The sequence below is a fragment of the Podarcis raffonei genome, chromosome 14, assembly GCF_027172205.1.
Source record: "Podarcis raffonei isolate rPodRaf1 chromosome 14, rPodRaf1.pri, whole genome shotgun sequence".
NCBI classification, from domain to species: Eukaryota; Metazoa; Chordata; class Lepidosauria; order Squamata; family Lacertidae; genus Podarcis; species Podarcis raffonei.
In genome coordinates, this window is record NC_070615.1 from 38,132,973 (window position 1) to 38,150,091 (window position 17,119).

Consider the following 17,119-nt stretch of genomic DNA (forward strand, 5'->3'; position numbering starts at 1 on the left):
TATTATTATTATTATTATTATTATTATTATTTCTTAAACCATGCTTCATCCAAGGATCACAGGGCAGTTTACAATAAAACACAAAAATACATCATAGTAACAAACAGAAACAATACCCCCAGCCACCCACAAACAGTTTATAAGGCCACACAGAGGTTGTTTAATTAGCCAAAGGCCTGGGAGAAGAGGGATGGTTTTGCCTCACACCTAAAGATGTGCGCCAGGTGAGCCTCTCCGCTCCTCCACTTGCATGGGCCTTGTTTCCATGATTCTTTGAGGGAAGGCATGTGCTTGAAATATGTGTTAAATGTTTTTGAAATGTATGGTGTAAAGCTGGGATGGGGCAATTTTGGAGCAATTTTGGCCGCAAGCCCCCCACCTCTGCTTTAAAGCGCCACAAATCCTGTATTTCCTTTGTCGTTCTTTTGACCAAGCTCTTAACACACGCTATTTTAAAGGGCTCTTGTCAGTTTCACATCCGCCAGTTTCCTTTGTCCATGTTCTTTTCTCTTTTAACTATTCAGAAAGAGTGAAATGCTTCTCTAAACAAACACACACACATTGTGGGTTTTAAGATGCTCTCTTACTGTTTAAGATGCCAGCTCTACTCTGAAGCTTTTTCCAGGCATAATGTCTGTTTATAAAAAGTTCTGGTGTGCTTGGCAAAGCAAAACATGGTGAGATTTTGTGCATATTTTTTTAAAAAAAAGACCTTACAGCAGAGAGATGGAACAGGTAATACAGCAAAACAGCAACATTAAAGAGTCTTCCTGAATTAGATTTTAGAAAAGAATTGGGATACTGGTTATTTCATTGAGATTTATGTTTTAAATAGCACATTCAGAAGCAAGTAACAGAACACATAAAACAGCAAAATCCAACAGGAAGATTTTTCCTCAAATCCCCACATTTACAGCAACCTAATATCAACAGCCCAACACTTTAGCTGTTCCCACATGTTAATTTTAAAATCTAAAACCCAAGGCAGACAATAGGCAGTTGTTTGTTTGTATTGTTATAGGAATTCCAAGGTCTTATATACATTTCATAAACGTTCATAAATGTACAAGGCAAACACATACCTACGCATATAAAACCATAAAAAAAGCTTTGGTCGGCCCTCACAGCCCTTCACTTCATCAAATCTGGCCCTCTTTGAAAAAAGTTTGGACACCACTGCTTGTCTCTATGCTCACAGATCCTGTGACCTGGATCCAGGAACTAAGTATTTACCATCACAAAAGAATGGCCAGGCTGTCCAGGTAGAGCAAAGATTGACCATTATCAGGTATCTTGACAGACAAGTTTTCTGCTGTAGACGGCCCCCCTATGATGTATTTCTACTGGGGACCACCTCTTTCCGTGATGTATGTATGATGTTTTTTTTGGGGGGGGTCTTGGGCTACAGAGTAGGCAATTTCAAAAGTCTGTATAAGGGACTGCACACCGAGGCGCCGAATCGTGACCTGCACGTGCACAGACGCGGCACTGTGGGTGCGAACGCTGCAGGTTGCAAACGTGCTTCCCGCACAGATCACATTCACAACCTGAGCGTCCAATGTATTCTCTGGTTGGCCTCGTGTTATTTTCTCCTACCAATAGAGAACCTACATTAAGAACTCTTCTTAGATACCCCAAAGGATGTAGGAGCAGTTTTCTCTTATACAGTGGTACCTCTGGTACTTAATTCGTTCCAGAAGTCGGTTCTTAACCTGAAACTATTCTTAACCTGAAGCACCACTTTAGCTAATAGGACCTCCTGCTGCTGCCGTGCCACAGCAGTGCGATTTCTCTTCTCATCCTGAAGCAAAATTCTTAACCCGAGGTAATATTTCTGGGTTAGCAGAGTCTGTAACCTGAAGCGTATGTAACCCGAGGTACCACTGTAACAGTATTATGTAAGCCACCATCTTGCCAATCCTTTTTGTACCTTGCACCTTGAACAATGCTGCAACCACTTTACTTGGAAGCAAGCCCCCACTGAGCGCGGTGGGATTTACTTCTGAGTAAATGTACACACACACACAGGATCAGGACCTCCGCAAATAACGCCCTCCCCTTTCACCCCGCTTCCTCAAGGCAGCCACCACTTTGAAAAGATCTTTTATAGTACTGTCTTCTGCAGAGAGCGGGGATCTTTCCCAGCTGCAAACTGCGAAACCTGTTTTCTGCTGCGATCGAAGGTCAACGGTGGTGCAAGCGTTTGCTCTCTGAGCCTGGGCAGAGTGCCCTTTCCACGCCGACTGAGCGACCGCAGACACAGCTCATTCACAGCTGGGATCTGGCACTTCCAGATCCTAGGCATGGTGTAAGCCTGAGGAGCTGCTTTTGTGACATATGATTAAGCTTTTCTCGCAACCTTTGCACGTCGGAACGCTCTCCGCCCTGCGGGGGGCGGGGACCACGGCTCCATCACTCACTTCGGGCCACGCCCACGCCCCTAATACCACGCCCCTTCTCCATAGACCACGCCTCTCCCCTCTCCCGCTCCCGAGTTTGCTCCTCTTTCCCGTTCCCAGCAGTGGGAGGAGTACAGGGCAGTCCTGTTTTCGGTGGTCTGTTTTTGCTCTAGGGTGGTTGAGCAGGCACGCCATGGCCGGCAAAGAGCAGGATGAACTCCTAAAAGCCCGGAACCGTACTCTGAGCGCTTTCCGCGAAGGTATATTTACTTAATTTTAGGATCTCCCTGTCTCCCAAGTCTGGGTTTTTTCGGTACGGAAAGTGAGAGCGAGTTGGTTCCGCCCGGATACTTATCAGCGACGTACGGGTGGGCTATGGGGGACTGGAATAGGCGACGCGCCGAAGCGGTGGAAGAAAACGGGCTAGCAAAGGAAGGGCACGACGCGGTGCTTATTATTTTCGTCTAGCTTTACTACGAGGGCTCTCCTTAGGCGGGGCGGGGGCAGTTAAGGGAGAGGGGAGAGGCTAAAGAAGGGAGGCAGCGTTGTGTAGTGGCTAGACCCACCAGGGTGGGGAGCCTAGTGCCCTCCAAATGTTGAATTGCTGGTTTAATCGTCTCTAGCTTTGGGGAAATGGGGGTGTCCTAAAACATGTGGAAGGCCACAAGTGGGCTAGAGCAGGCACAGGCAAACTCAGCCCTCCAGATGTTTTGGGACTACAACTCCCATCACCCCTAGCTAACAGGGCCAGCTAACAGGGATGATGGGAGTTGTAGTCCCAAAACATCAGGAGGGCCAAGTTTGCCTATGCCTGGGCTAGAGTTTTAATCTAACGGGAATCCCCACCCCCCTCAGGCCCTGCTGGGTGATCTTGAGCTAGTTTCTCTCTGCGTTACCTACACACAAGTCTTACTTTAAATGTAGTTCGCTGGGGTGTTGCAAGGATAAAACGTGGTACTGTACTAAGGCAAACTTGCCCAGTGTTCGTTTTTTGAGCTTGGAGGAAAGATAGGAGATAAATCGAGGTGCTGAGGATGTTTCTCAGGTCACATGGATTTTGAAGTGAAGGTTTTGGAGTTGTATGACCGTCTTGTCAGGGCAGGAGCTTTCATAGTCAAAATATGTGAGTCAGGTGGGGAGGAGGACAACAGCTCAGTGAGAGAGCTTATGCTTGGCATGCAGAAGATCCCAGTCTCATCACCATTTAAAAAGATTTCAGGCAGCAAGTGCTGGATGGGACCCTCAGCCTGAGCTTCTGGGGAGCTGCTGCTAGTTGAGAGCTATCTGGGCAGGTTTAAGGAAACATGTTATTTCCTTTCCTATGGGTTTAATAAGACTGTCCACTTGATTGATTGCATTTGTATCCCACCTTTTCTCCAATGAGCTCCAAGTGGTGTACATAGTTCTACCCATCCTCATTTAATCTCCACAACAACCCTGTGTTGTAACAAATGCAAGACCAGACTATTGCCATCTTGTTGCAGGCTGACACCATAATCCCATACCTTCCAGCATTTGCTCTGATGAAAATAGGGATGTCCTATTCAATAATAATAATATTGTGCACCTTCCAACATATATAAAAACATAATCAAACATTAAGCATTAAAATACTTCCCTATACATGGCTGCCTTCAGATGTCTTCCAAAGGTTGTGTAGTTACTTATCTCCTTGACTCGGGGGTCGCATAACTCCATACCCTCCAACAGTGCTTTTTTGGGGGGGGACGCAAGGGTACACATACCCCTAAACATTTTGTGAATCTTCGTACTTTGGTTCATTTACTGTATTTATTTTTCCCTGTTTGAACTATAAAATGGTGATTTTCTAGAGTCAAAATGAGAGTACCCCCTAAACATTTTTTAAGAAAAAAAAGGCACTGCCCTCCAACATTTCTCCAGTGCAAATAGGGATGTCCTACCATACGCTCAATGGGATGTGGGTGGCGCTGTGGGTTAAACCACAGAGCCTAGGACTTGCCAATCAGAAGGTCAGCGGTTCAAATCCCTGCGACAGGGTGAGCTCCCGTTGCTCGGTCCCTGCTCCTGCCAACCTAGCAGTTTGAAAGCACGTAAAAGGTAAAGGTACCCCTGCCCGTACGGGCCAGTCTTGACAGACTCTGGGGTTGTGCGCCCATCTCACTCAAGAGGCTGGGGGCCAGCGCTGTCCGGAGACACTTCCGGGTCACGTGGCCAGCGTGACAAAGCTGCATCTGGTGAGCCAGCGCAGCACACGGAACGCCGTTTACCTTCCCGCTGGTAATTGCACCCGGGGGTGCTTTCGAACTGCTAGGTTGGCAGGCGCTGGGACCGAGCAGCGGGAGCACACCCCGCCGTGGGGATTCGAACCGCCGACCTTTCGATCGGCAAGCCCTAGGCGCTGAGGCTTTTACCCACAGCGCCACCCACATCCCATTGAGCGTATGGTAGGACATCCCTACGTCAAAGTACAAGTAGATAAATAGGTACCACTCCAGCGGGAAGGTAAACGGTGTTTCTGTGCGCTGCTCTGGTTCTCCAGAAGTGGCTTAGTCATGCTGGCCACATGACCTGTGGGAGCTGTACGCCGGCTCCCTTGGCCCATAAAGCGAGATGAGCGCCGCACCCCCAGAGTTGGTCACGACTGGATCTAATGGTCAGGGGTCCCTTTACCTTTACCATACCCTCCAACATTTCTTCGATGAAAGTAGGGACATCCTAAGGAAAAGTGGGACATTCCAGGATCAAATCAGAAACCAGGACAACTTCTGTAAATCTGGGATTGTCCCTGGAAAATAGGGACACTTGGAGTGTCTGTAATCCTGTATTCCCATTGAAATGATGCTGAAATGCAAGCTTAAGAGAGGAAGAACAAACCACAAGAGGGTGTGTAAAGGGAAGTTTTGGAAGCATGCTAGGCCATGACCTCTAAACAGAGTAAATGAAAATGCTTAGTTAGCTGAGGTGTGGATACATCTGTCTTTGCAGTTAAGCTGGAGGTAAGTTGGTGTCTTGCATGACTAACCTATATCACTATAAAAACTGAGTAAACAGAGATCAGGGTTTAGCCTCTGATCCCTTCACTTTCCTGCTTGAGCAAGAAATAAAACTTTGCTTTTAGAGAATTTCTGGGTGTCACATGAGTGAGTAAAGGACTCAGTTGTGCAATGGACCTTAGGTGGGGTTTTCCCACATCAATTTTAAGATAGGGAAGGCTGAGCGGCAGTGATTGGCCCAAGGTCACCCAGTGAGCTTGGATTTGATCCCTGGTCTCCCAGGTCTTCATCCAATACAATACTCTAACCCAGCCTTTGTCAACCTTGGGTCCCTAGATCTTGTTGGACTACAACTCCCATCATTTATTGCCAGTCGTCAGGGATTATGGGTGTTGTAGTTGAGAACATCTGGGGATCCCAGGTTTGAAAAGGCTTCTCTAACCACCATACCAACACCTCTCTCTCTTCCTCAGAAGGTACACAAGTCACAGGTGTATTCTGTGTTGTAGCTAATACTGGACTTTCCTTGGGAAATCACTTCTAGCTGGAGTTGCCTACAAAGGGAATGGATTTTTGAAGTGTTCCTAGTGTATACTAAATTTTGCTGGACTGGAGAAAGCTTAGAATAACAAGGAGTGAATAGTGTACTTGCTTCATAAAAGTTGTCAGGTGGCAGGGCTGGCCATGAGGCAAGGTTTCCTCAATAGTTTTGTAAAAGAAAGACTTTAAAAGGTGCTTATTTTAACCATCTCTGCAGCACCATTTCCTTATTTTTGTTGGTTGTTTTTTTTAAGAAATATTTATTAAGGTTTTACAAAAAACATAGGTTTACAGAATAGAGAAAATTAAAACAAAGATTAACAAACTAAAAAAACACACATAGAAAAAAAGAAAAAAGATACAAAATGCAAAAAACAAATAGCTAGAAAAAATAAATAAATCCATTTTTCAATATCTTTAGGCTCATTTACTTATTTCCTTGACCTCCTCACACCTCCCCTTTTTGTATTCCCATTTACAAAAACATTTCAGCAAATCCTAACCCTCTTTCATTTATCTTTACTCTATATCTTAGCCTATTATAACTATATATTTTCATCCATTATCAATCCGTATTTGCATATTCTTGTTAATCTTGTTACCAATACCACTTATTTTCAATCCAACATCATTTTAACATTCAATAATTTTACAGTATTTCTGCAAGTAGTCTTTAAATTTCTTCCAATCTTCTTCCACCAACTCTTCTCCCTGGTCTCGGATTCTGCCAGTCATTTCTGCCAATTCCATATAGTCTATCACCTTCATCTGCCACTCTTCCAGTGTGGGTAAATCTTGTGTCTTCCAATACTTTGCAATCAGTATTCTTGCTGCTGTTGTTGCATACATAAAAAAAAGTTCTATCCTTCTTTGGCACCAATTGGCCGACAATGCCCAAGAGGAAGGCCTCTGGTTTCTTCCAGAAGGTATATTTAAATACCTTTTTCATTTCATTATAGATCATCTCCCAGAAAGCCTTAATCTTTGGGCACGTCCACCAAAGGTGAAAGAATGTACCTTCAGTTTCTTTGCATTTCCAACATTTGTTATCGGGCAAATGATAGATTTTTGCAAGCTTGACTGGTGTCATGTACCACCTGTATATCATCTTCATAATATTCTCTCTTAAGGCATTACATGCCGTAAATTTCATACCTGTGGTCCACAACTGTTCCCAGTCAGCAAACATAATGTTATGTCCAACATCTTGTGCCCATTTAATCATAGCAGATTTAACCGTTTCATCCTGAGTGTTCCATTTTAACAGCAAGTTATACATTCTTGAAAGTATCTTAGTTTTGGGATCTAACAGTTCTGTTTCCAACTTTGATTTTTCCACCTGGAAGCCAATTTTTTTGTCCAAATTATATACCTCTCTTATTTGATAATAATGAAGCCAATCTCGCACTTTGTCTTTTAATTTCTCAAAACTCTGCAATTTCAATTTGTCTCCTTCTTGCTCCAAAATTTCCCAATATTTTGGCCACTTGGCCTCCATATTGAGCTTTTTCTGAGCCTTTGCCTCCATCGGTGACAACCACCTTGGGGTTTTATTTTCAAGTAAGTCTTTATATCTTATCCAGACATTAAACAATGCTTTCCTGACAATATGGTTTTTAAATGCTTTATGTACTTTAACCTTGTCGTACCACAAATATGCATGCCACCCAAAAACATTATTAAAACCTTCTAAATCCAAAATGTCTGTGTTCTCAAGAAGCAGCCATTCTTTCAACCAGCAGAATGCTGCTGATTCATAATAAAGTTTAAGGTCTGGCAGGGCAAATCCACCTCTTTCCTTTGCATCAGTTAGTATTTTAAATTTTATTCTGGGCTTCTTGCCCTTCCAGACAAATCTAGAAATGTCTCTCTGCCACTTCTTGAAACAGTCCATTTTGTCCAGAATTTGTAATGATTGAAACAAAAACAACATTCTTGGCAATACATTCATCTTTATCGCAGCAATTCGACCCAACAAGGAAAGCTTCCTTATTTTTGTTGGGTTTTTAAACCACTCCTGAAGGCTTAAGGTGAAAAATGGCACTTGAAATGATGACAGTAAGAACAGTTCTATATAAAATAGACTCAAAAATTGCTTGGAAACTCTTTTCACCCACTGCAATTCAATGTTTACTCTTTCTCTTTAAAAAAAATGGCTTATGTCACTTCTGAAAGAGACTTTTGCCCTGATCTCTGAAGGAAGGGAGCTCTAAGGCCAAAAAGAGTCTCACTGTGCCTCTCTTCCAATGGCCCACAAACAATTGGCTGATTTTGGAAACAAAACAAAAATGTTGGGGCACCACAACCATTCCTCTCCCCTTTCAGATCAACCAGTGCAGAGCCACACCATACATTATAATCAGTGCAAATTGCATGACTCCCCCCAAATAATCCTGGGAACTCTAGTTTCCCTGTCATAGAGACCTGAAAGCCTGGCACCTCATCCTTGGAGGCAGCCACAGCAGCTGAAGATCATGATTTTCTAGCCACTGATGAATTTAGAACATAAGAAGAACCTGCCGAATCGACAGTGGCCCATCTAGGCTAATACCCTGCTCTTGTAGTGGCCAACTAGATGCCTATGGGAAGCCTGCATGCCTGACCTGAGTTCAACAACCCTATCCCTGCCTTTGGTTTTTAGAAGCTGGTACAGTGGTACCTCGGGTTAAGTACTTAATTCGTTCCGGAGGTCCGTACTTAACCTGAAACTGTTCTTAACCTGAAGCACCACTTTAGCTAATGGGGCCTCCTGCTGCTGCTGCTGCTGCCGCGCCCCCGGAGCACAATTTCTGTTCTCATCCTGAAGCAAAGTTCTTAACCTGAAGCACTATTTCTGGGTTAGTGGAGTCTGTAACCTGAAGCATATGTAACCTGAAGCGTCTGTAACCTGAGGTACCACTGTATTTAGAAGCCTACTGCTCCAACAGTGGAGGAGAATATAGGCATTGGGGTTGATAGCTTTATGTTCAAGGAACTTGTCTAATTTGTATATCACATATTGTGATAGCAAATTCCATAGTTCAGCTTTATTCTGTTATGAATCTCCTGCTGTTCGGCTTCATTGGATGAATCTGGAGTCTAATATTACGAGGGGGAAAATGTCTCTGTCTCCCTTGTCCATACCACGTATAATTTGCATGGTTCCCCCACCTTGCTTGTTTTCCTTTTGTAGGTGAAAAAGCACCAAGAAATTGCCAGTGGGGTTCAAAGAAGGAGATAGTTACATGCAGCCCAAACTTTTTAAGGCAGAAGTAGCCATTCTGGGATTGCGATTACTTTTGCCTGTCGTTTCTTGTATTGTTATTTTTTCAGGGGTTCAGCTAACCATGATTAACCCTTCGTGAATGTCTTCATTCTGTTTCTGTGGGAAATGTATTTAATCTCTGGAAAACAAAAGCCAAATCTCCTGATCCAGAATGGTGTATGAGTTACTGCCACATTCCCATTCTGGCAAAGAGCTGCCTGCAGATGGTTTTGTCAGTTTTGAACAGAGCACCTTCCATTCTGCAGAAGACCTGGTGACAGATGGAGTCACCTAGTTACACAAAAGTCTACAGTGAAATGTTATCACAAGGGATGTCCAGACACAATGTAAATGTCACTGAACGAAACTTGGATGCTATTGCTCTGGCGAAGCATGCATTCATTGGGGTTTTTTTAAAGTGAGGTTTGCAGGAACCTGAATGAAATTTGCTGGCTCCTTTTTAAAACTGTTTCATAAAGTGCTTGGGCAGGCTGTCGGGTTGCCCCAACAGAGGAATGTCAACTTGAACGTACAGAAAAGTTAAGGTTAATCTTGAATATATGTTGTGCTTTTCTGTTGCCTGTTTCTCTGGATCACTGGAGGGTGGGGAGAAGATGTGTGTGTTGTACATTGATACAGTTATGAAATTTTAGGCATAATGAACACAGTAAACATATTAATGCAAAAAAGGAAAACTTAGCATTAAGTTTAGTAAAAGCTATGGTTTTCCCAGTAGTGATGTATGGAAGTGAAAGCTGGACCATAAAGAAGCCTGATCACCGAAGAATTGATGCTTTTGAATTATGGTGCTGGAGGAGACTCTTGAGAGTCCCATGGACTGCAAGAAGATCAAACCTCTCCATTCTGAAGGAAATCAGCCCTGAGTGCTCACTGGAAGGACAGATCCTGAAGCTGAGGCTCCAATACTTTGGCCACCTCATGAGAAGAGAAGACTCCCTGGAAAAGACCCTGATGTTGGGAAAGATGGAGGGCACAAGGAGAAGGGGACGACAGAGGACGCAATGGATGGACAGTGTTCTCGAAGCTACCAACATGAGTTTGACCAAACTGCGGGAGGCAGTGGAAGACAGGAGTGCCTGGCATGGTCTGGTCCAGGGGGTCACAAAGAGCTGGACACGACTAAACAACAACAACAAAGCATTAAAAACTCTTCACACAATAAAAACATCACAAATGTCTTAGGATTGTACTAATACATACTGCAAGAGAGGGCATCCTACACATACCTTCCTATGAGGAGGTCCATTCTACCTGATGTTGGCATTGGGCTTTTAATGCGGTGACACCTGCCCATTAGAACCCCCCTCCCATTATACATTATTTACTAAAGTATTACTTATTAATACATCAGATAGGCACATTTTCTATTGTCTCCAGCACTTGCTAAATACAGTCCTCTTTCAACAAGCCCTCTTAATGCAAATCCTTATTCCAGTTGGTGTCTGTATGGGATTCAAATTGATTTTAGTGTCATCACTAGCAACCCTTAGATACCAGGTGGCGATGATAATATTTACCCAGAGATTTTGGTCTTAATTGTTGTTGATCTTTTAGTTGGGTGGGTTAAGGTGTCTCTTTTTAAAGTTATTTTAGTGTAAGCCTTTTTAGTTAATGGTGTTTTTTTAAAAAAATGGTATTGTCTCAAAAAACCGACAACCAGCTTTGAGACAATTTTTTGTGGTAGGCAAAAAATTAAATATAATAAATAATAATATACAGTAACTTCCCTGCTCATTAAATAGACAATGTCATCTGAACTCCCAGAAAACAAATCAGGATGAATGATCAATAAACATGATGTCTGGAAGTACCCACAAAAAAGGATTTGGGGCGGGGGAATGAGGAAGCAAATTTGGCTGATACTTCTTGAAACAAATAAGATAATGATAAAACATTATACTGTTCGCTCTCTGTGGTCTGTGGCTTCTAGAAGTTTGCGGTTAGCTCAGCTCACTTCTGATGCTGTACCCTGAGGAAATAGGGAGTTGGGTGACTGACCATGGGAAGAGATTTAGCTTCAGCTTTGCTCATCTGTGTGCCCTTTTGAAATTAAAATCAAGGCACACCCCTATCCCTGCCCTGCATTATATGGGGCAGACACATAATTAAGTGATCTTGCACTTGTCTACCCAAATGTAAGTCTCACAGAATTCATTGGAGGTTAAAGGTAAAGGTAAAGGTACCCCTGCCCGTACGGGCCAGTTTTGACAGACTCTAGGGTTGTGCGCCCATCTCACTCAAGAGGCCGGGGGCCAGCGCTGTCCGCAGACACTTCCGGGTCACGTGGCCAGCGTGACATCGCTGCTCTGGTGAGCCAGAGCTGCACACGGAAACGCCGTTTACCTTCCCGCTAGTAAGCGGTCCCTATTTATCTACTTGCACCCAGGAGTGCTTTCGAACTGCTAGGTTGGCAGGCGCTGGGACCCAACAACGGGAGCGCACCCCGCCGCAGGGATTCGAACCGCAGACCTTTCGATCGGCAAGCCCTAGGCGCTGAGGCTTTTACTCACAGTGCCACCCGCGTCCCTTCATTGGAGGTTACTCCCCAGTAAATGAATGTAGGATTGCCGCCTAAATCTCTATTTTAGTTTTTCCTTCATTGCTGCCTCTGTAAATCACCTTTCTGCCAAAAAGTTCATGGTGGTACATGTGTATATTTCATGTGAGGCTGCCACTGTTGTGTCTAGTTTGTCACTAACTCAGGAAATAGCAAAACGTTGATACCGTTCAACTGATGTAACTTGGATATGCAAGCCTCTCTGCTCCTACACCTACATTTCTCTGAACAACGCAGCTCATCACCAGTGGATTATCACAGTGTGAAGCAATCGTGTTCAGCATATGGAACAAAAGCAGTCAACACAGTTTACAGAATCGGAACGATAAATCACCTTGACAGTTAAGTTAATTTCAGTGGTCTCTTTTCTGTGCTCAGACTGCCACAGTAAAAAAAAAGAGAGAGCCTGGTTTGGTAATATATTTGTCAGTATTTTCCATGAGTTACTGACCCTTCTCCTGAGGTCAGACTACATGTTAATGATAATTATCACTGGTCAGTGAAGTAGCAGCAGGGGTCAGGAGGGCTGGCGAGGTGCAGGACAGACAGAAACAGGATTTGGACTTTGACATGTCCGGAAGGAGAAGGGCGCTCTCTCTCACACACTCACACACACACACACACACACACACAAACACACACACTGTCTTCTTGCTCTAAGTCATTCCCTGAGAAACTGTTTGCCTCAAAGGTGCAGTTTGCTCTAAATAGCAGCATACAGAGAAAACAACCCAAATAGCAGCACACAGAGAAAACAATCAGGAAACTGGGAGCAGGAGGGAGAAGAGAACGTGTCAACTGTGTCATACTACAGTGGTACCTCGGGTTACAGACGCTTCAGGTTACATACACTTCAGGGTACAGATTCCATTAACCCAGAAATAGTACCTCGGGTTAAGAACTTTGCTTCAGGATGTGAACAGAAATCGTGCTCCGGCAGCAGCGGGAGGCCCCATTAGCTAAAGTTGTGCTTCAGGTTAAGAACAGTTTCAGGTTAAGAACAGACCTCCGGAACGAATTAAGTACTTAACCCGAGGTACCACTGTATTTATTAATGAGCTCCCTTAGGACATTATCCACTCCATAATTCTGATTCCATGGAGAGAGTGGGGCCTGCCTGCTGGCCTCACCCTCACCATTGCATCCCCTTTTTGACTCACCATTGCACTATCAATACATTGAGGTAATGTCGACTGTAATGTCCATTCCAGGAGGAATGAACACTGCAAGAGGCAGTTCTGGGAGGGGGGAAGCCAAATGGTAGCTGGTTTCTATTGGCCTTTCCATTCCTCCTCTGCATCTGTGGTGGGTAAAGGTAAAGGACCCCTGGATGGTTAAGTCCAGTCAAAAGCGACTATGGGGTTGCGGCGCTCATCTCACTTTCAGGCCGGCACTTGTCCACAGACAGCTTTCCAGGTCATGTGGCCAGCATGACTAAACCACATCTGGTGCAACAGAACACCATGACGGAAGCCAGAGCGCACTGAAATGCTGTTTACCTTCCCGCCACAGCGGTACCTATTTATCTACTTGTACCAGCGTGCTTTCAAACTGTTAGGTTGGCAGGAGCTGGGACAGCAACAGGAGCTCACCCCGTTGTGGGGATTTGAACCGCCGACCTGATCGGCAAGCCCAAGAGGCTCAGTGGTTTAGACCACAGCGCTACCCAGGCCAAGCTGTCCCACCTCTGTGCCTGTAGCGGACAGTGCTCTAGAGAGGGCCACCCTGTCTCGCCTGCTCCTCTGAAGGGGCCTGGTTTGTGGAGAGGGCCATCCTGTATCGCCTTTCCGCCTGAAACAGCCCGGTGGGCAGAGCAGGCCGCAGTGTCTCACCTCATTCTTTAAGGCAGCCTTGTATTAGGGGGTTCTTTGCTTTGACTTGAGACCACTTCAAACACTGTGTTCATATTTCTCTGTCCAATTACACATTAGGTAAGCTGTTCCAGTGACAGTTTTGCGGGTCTTTTGGTCTTCATTACGGGTGAGTCAGCTTGGCATGATGTGGCAGAAAGGGAAAAATTCTGCACTTCTTCGTGCACAATTGGGGCAGCGCCATTAGCTGACAAGGTGATTAATCTCGCTTCCAGAAGATTTGCATTGCAAAGTGGCTCCTAATTGAGGTTCGGTCCAATTGTCTGTTGACCTGGGGGACTTGGCGATGATGAAGTATTAGAACCTCTGTTAGTGGAGCAGTGACCCCAATCCTATGGGGTGTTTCAGGGTGTGTGTGTCTTGTTTTCCTTAGGAAAATATCTCTAAAAAGTGTATCTTCAGGTGAGGAAGGCACCGTGTCCAGACCCCACCTACCTTTAGTAATACTGTGTTTCTTGTCTGTTTGTTGTAGTTGAACAATATCAATACAAAATGACTTTGGAGAACAGATTTGCCAATGTAGTCAAGTCATTCAAATCAAAAGTGGGGTGATATAGTGCCTTTTCTTGTCTTGCGATGTCACACTAAGCTGTGACAAACTCCATCACTAGTGAGGGGAGCGGGGTAACGTGATAGTGCCTAAAAGTGTCTTTAAAATCTATAACTCTTGCTGTTATTAATGCAGAAAAGTTTTGGAATCAACTGACTGCGGTAGCATTTGTTTTTATCTTTATGTGTTTCTGTTTTTTATGTATTTAGATGCGGAACAGGAATGGAGAGCCCCTTTCTACTTCATTCAAGGAGCGGATCCTCAGTTTGGATTGATGAAAGCGTATTCAATTGGTGACTGTGACCATGGAGGTGACGAATGGGAAGAGGAGCTCAAACTAACACAGCAAGCAGTGCAAGCGATTAACCAGCTGAACCCCAAACCGAAATTCTTTGTACTCTGCGGAGATCTCATACATGGCATGCCAGGTAGGATAGTTTTAAAAGAGATAGAAACTGTTCCTGCTGGCACATTCCTCCAGAATCTGCTGGACTACTACAACTCCCATAATTCCAGATAGTTGCCCTTTTTTGGCAGGGGAACTGGAGTCCAACAAGAACTCCCTGCAAGCAGAGGTTGGGCAGGAGTCACCCCTGCTTCTAAAAACTGTGTTTATTCAAACAGGCCTTTCAAAGCTGGGGTTCTCTGCCAACCAGCTCTCCCTGGTGTGCTTGATGCTTTTGTTGTGATGGTGTGTTTTGGCTCGTGACATTTTGTATGGAAGTGTAATTTATAAATAGTTTAAATAAACACAAGATCTGGAGGGTCACAGGCTTCCCACCCCTGCTGTAGTCTAATGAAATGCAGAATGCTGCCTTATACTGAATCAGACCCATTGGGCCATAGCTTGTTCCATATCGTCTACACTGGCTGTCAGCAGCTCTCCAGGATTGCAGGCAGGGGTTTCTCCCAGCCCTCCCTGGAGATGCTGGGAAGGGAACCAGGGACCTCCTGATCTATAGTTGTTCCCTAAGAAAGGAAGCTCCTCCCTCTGAATGTCTCCTTGCACTGTGATGGGCAGCAGGTGGCCTGTGGGCTCTACCCGTCTTCCAACACCACATCTGGGTGAAGTAATCTTGTTAGCGAAATCAAAAGCCCGGCTTCCGTTGAAAAATGAAATGCTAAGCTTCTCTCTCCCTCTCATGCTTATCGTAATAGATTTAGAAAGTATAACAATCAAAGACCAGCAACAAAGGCATTAGGTGAGAAGAAGCTTTGAATTTGTACTGGAGCAATGTTGGTTCTGTTTCACAAGAACTTCTTTTTTTTCTGTTTAATGCCTCCCCCCCCCTTCCTTCCTCCACCCCCCCCGGCCAACTCTTCAAAATATGCTGAGTGCTTTTACCTCTGGTTTGGCACCTCTCAGATCTTTTTTAATTTTTTAAATTCCTCACTTCTTTTTTAGTGCTGGGAAATAATGATGATAAACCAGAGATCTGCAACCAATATATTTATTTCTGAGGTGCGTCTCTATACCTCTCTTTAACTTTTTTTTAAAAATATATATCTTTATTAATTTAAAATAAATACATTTATGAGAAAACAGTCGTACATACAAGTAAACAAACATACAATCAAACGAACAAATAAAAGAAAAATGAAACAAACCACCACACTATAAGATACAAGAAGATTAATATAATTATCATCATATATACTCCTTATATGGAACACAATTATAAAATTTATAGAGAAGAAATTTAAAATTGACTTCCAATTAATCTCACTGTACTTTCTCTATCCGTTACTTTATACCACACAGTAACATATTTCTTATATAGAACTTATATTTCTACAATACTGCTCTTTAACTTATAAAAATTCAAAGCCCAGTTTCCCAGGATGCCTACAACTGGCAGACTCTGCTTTGAAGGGAGGCCTCATAGCAAGGGTGGAGAACCTTTGGGCTAGATGCCCCTTCAGGGCTGACCATTGGCCATGAAAGCTGAGGCTGATGAGAACTGAAGTCCAACCACCTCTGGAAGGCTGCAGGTGCCCCTGCTCTCCCTTCTAACCAGGACGCCTTCACAGAAGGGAGGCAGGACTGAGATGGTTTGGAGACAGCATGCCTGTACATGGCTCACTCTAGGTCTGATAAACCACGGGTTACTGGACCAAGGTGGCTATGTCTGAACCAGCCCTTTTGTATCACCTTGTGCAAATATCTGTCTCTTGGCCCTGGGTGGTATGGAGAGAGCTCCCTGGAGAAGTGGGAGAAGGATAAAAACATGATGCGGAAATAGTCTTTTTCTCCAGTTACCTTGCCACTGGTCTTCCTTTTCCTTGACCTCCTTCCTTCCTTTCTAACTTACCTTCCCATTGGGCTTCTCAGCTTTCTGGCTTACCCAACACCCCTTCTCTCTCTTACCTCTTTATTTCTTGACAGCACCACTAAGTAATTTATTTCTCTGTCTCCAAACTGATCTTCCTCTTTCCCACAAGAGCTGCTCACCCACTCCCCCTTGGCGTCTGATATGCTCATGAACTTTCCATGACATGAGTAGCAGTTCAGCCCAGAGGCTTTGTCTCGCAGGCGTTCGGCTGTCTCTGACAACGGCAGCCCTCGATTTTCACTTCGTCTCTCTCCCTGCTCCTTTCCATAATAATCTTCCATATGGCTCACCTGTTGCTTACAATGGGACATAAAAAAACAACAACATATTAATATAATGATTCCTTGTAGCAAATGGTTCTTTTTCTATATGTGGGCAAATTGCCTTCACCACCTCTGTCTTATTGAAACGTCACCTCAGCACCTTACAAATTGCTCATGTTCCGTGACGAGATCTACACAGAGATGCATCGTTATGAGTTTCCAAAGTGTCAGTTGCTTATTTCATCCAGAAAATAAGCAGTCGTCACTGTATGGAACTGGCATTAGGGGTGTGGGGGGTTCGATTCAGTTCACATTTAAAGGCGAGCTCAAATAATTTGCACTTTGAAACATGACGCAAACTGCAAC

At 44.2% G+C, this 17,119-nt stretch overlaps 1 protein-coding gene across 1 annotated transcript in view; it reads left to right on the forward strand.

The window, feature by feature from the left end:
- The first annotated feature begins 2,488 nt into the window (after nucleotides 1–2,488).
- CPPED1 (calcineurin like phosphoesterase domain containing 1) overlaps nucleotides 2,489–17,119 on the forward strand; it is a 72,774-nt gene continuing 58,143 nt past the window's right edge. Inside the window, exons 1-2 of the mRNA XM_053364278.1 lie at nucleotides 2,489–2,659; nucleotides 14,367–14,585. Of these exons, the coding sequence (XP_053220253.1) occupies nucleotides 2,593–2,659; nucleotides 14,367–14,585 (286 nt within the window). The 5' untranslated portion in view covers nucleotides 2,489–2,592. The remainder of the gene's footprint in view (nucleotides 2,660–14,366; nucleotides 14,586–17,119) is intronic.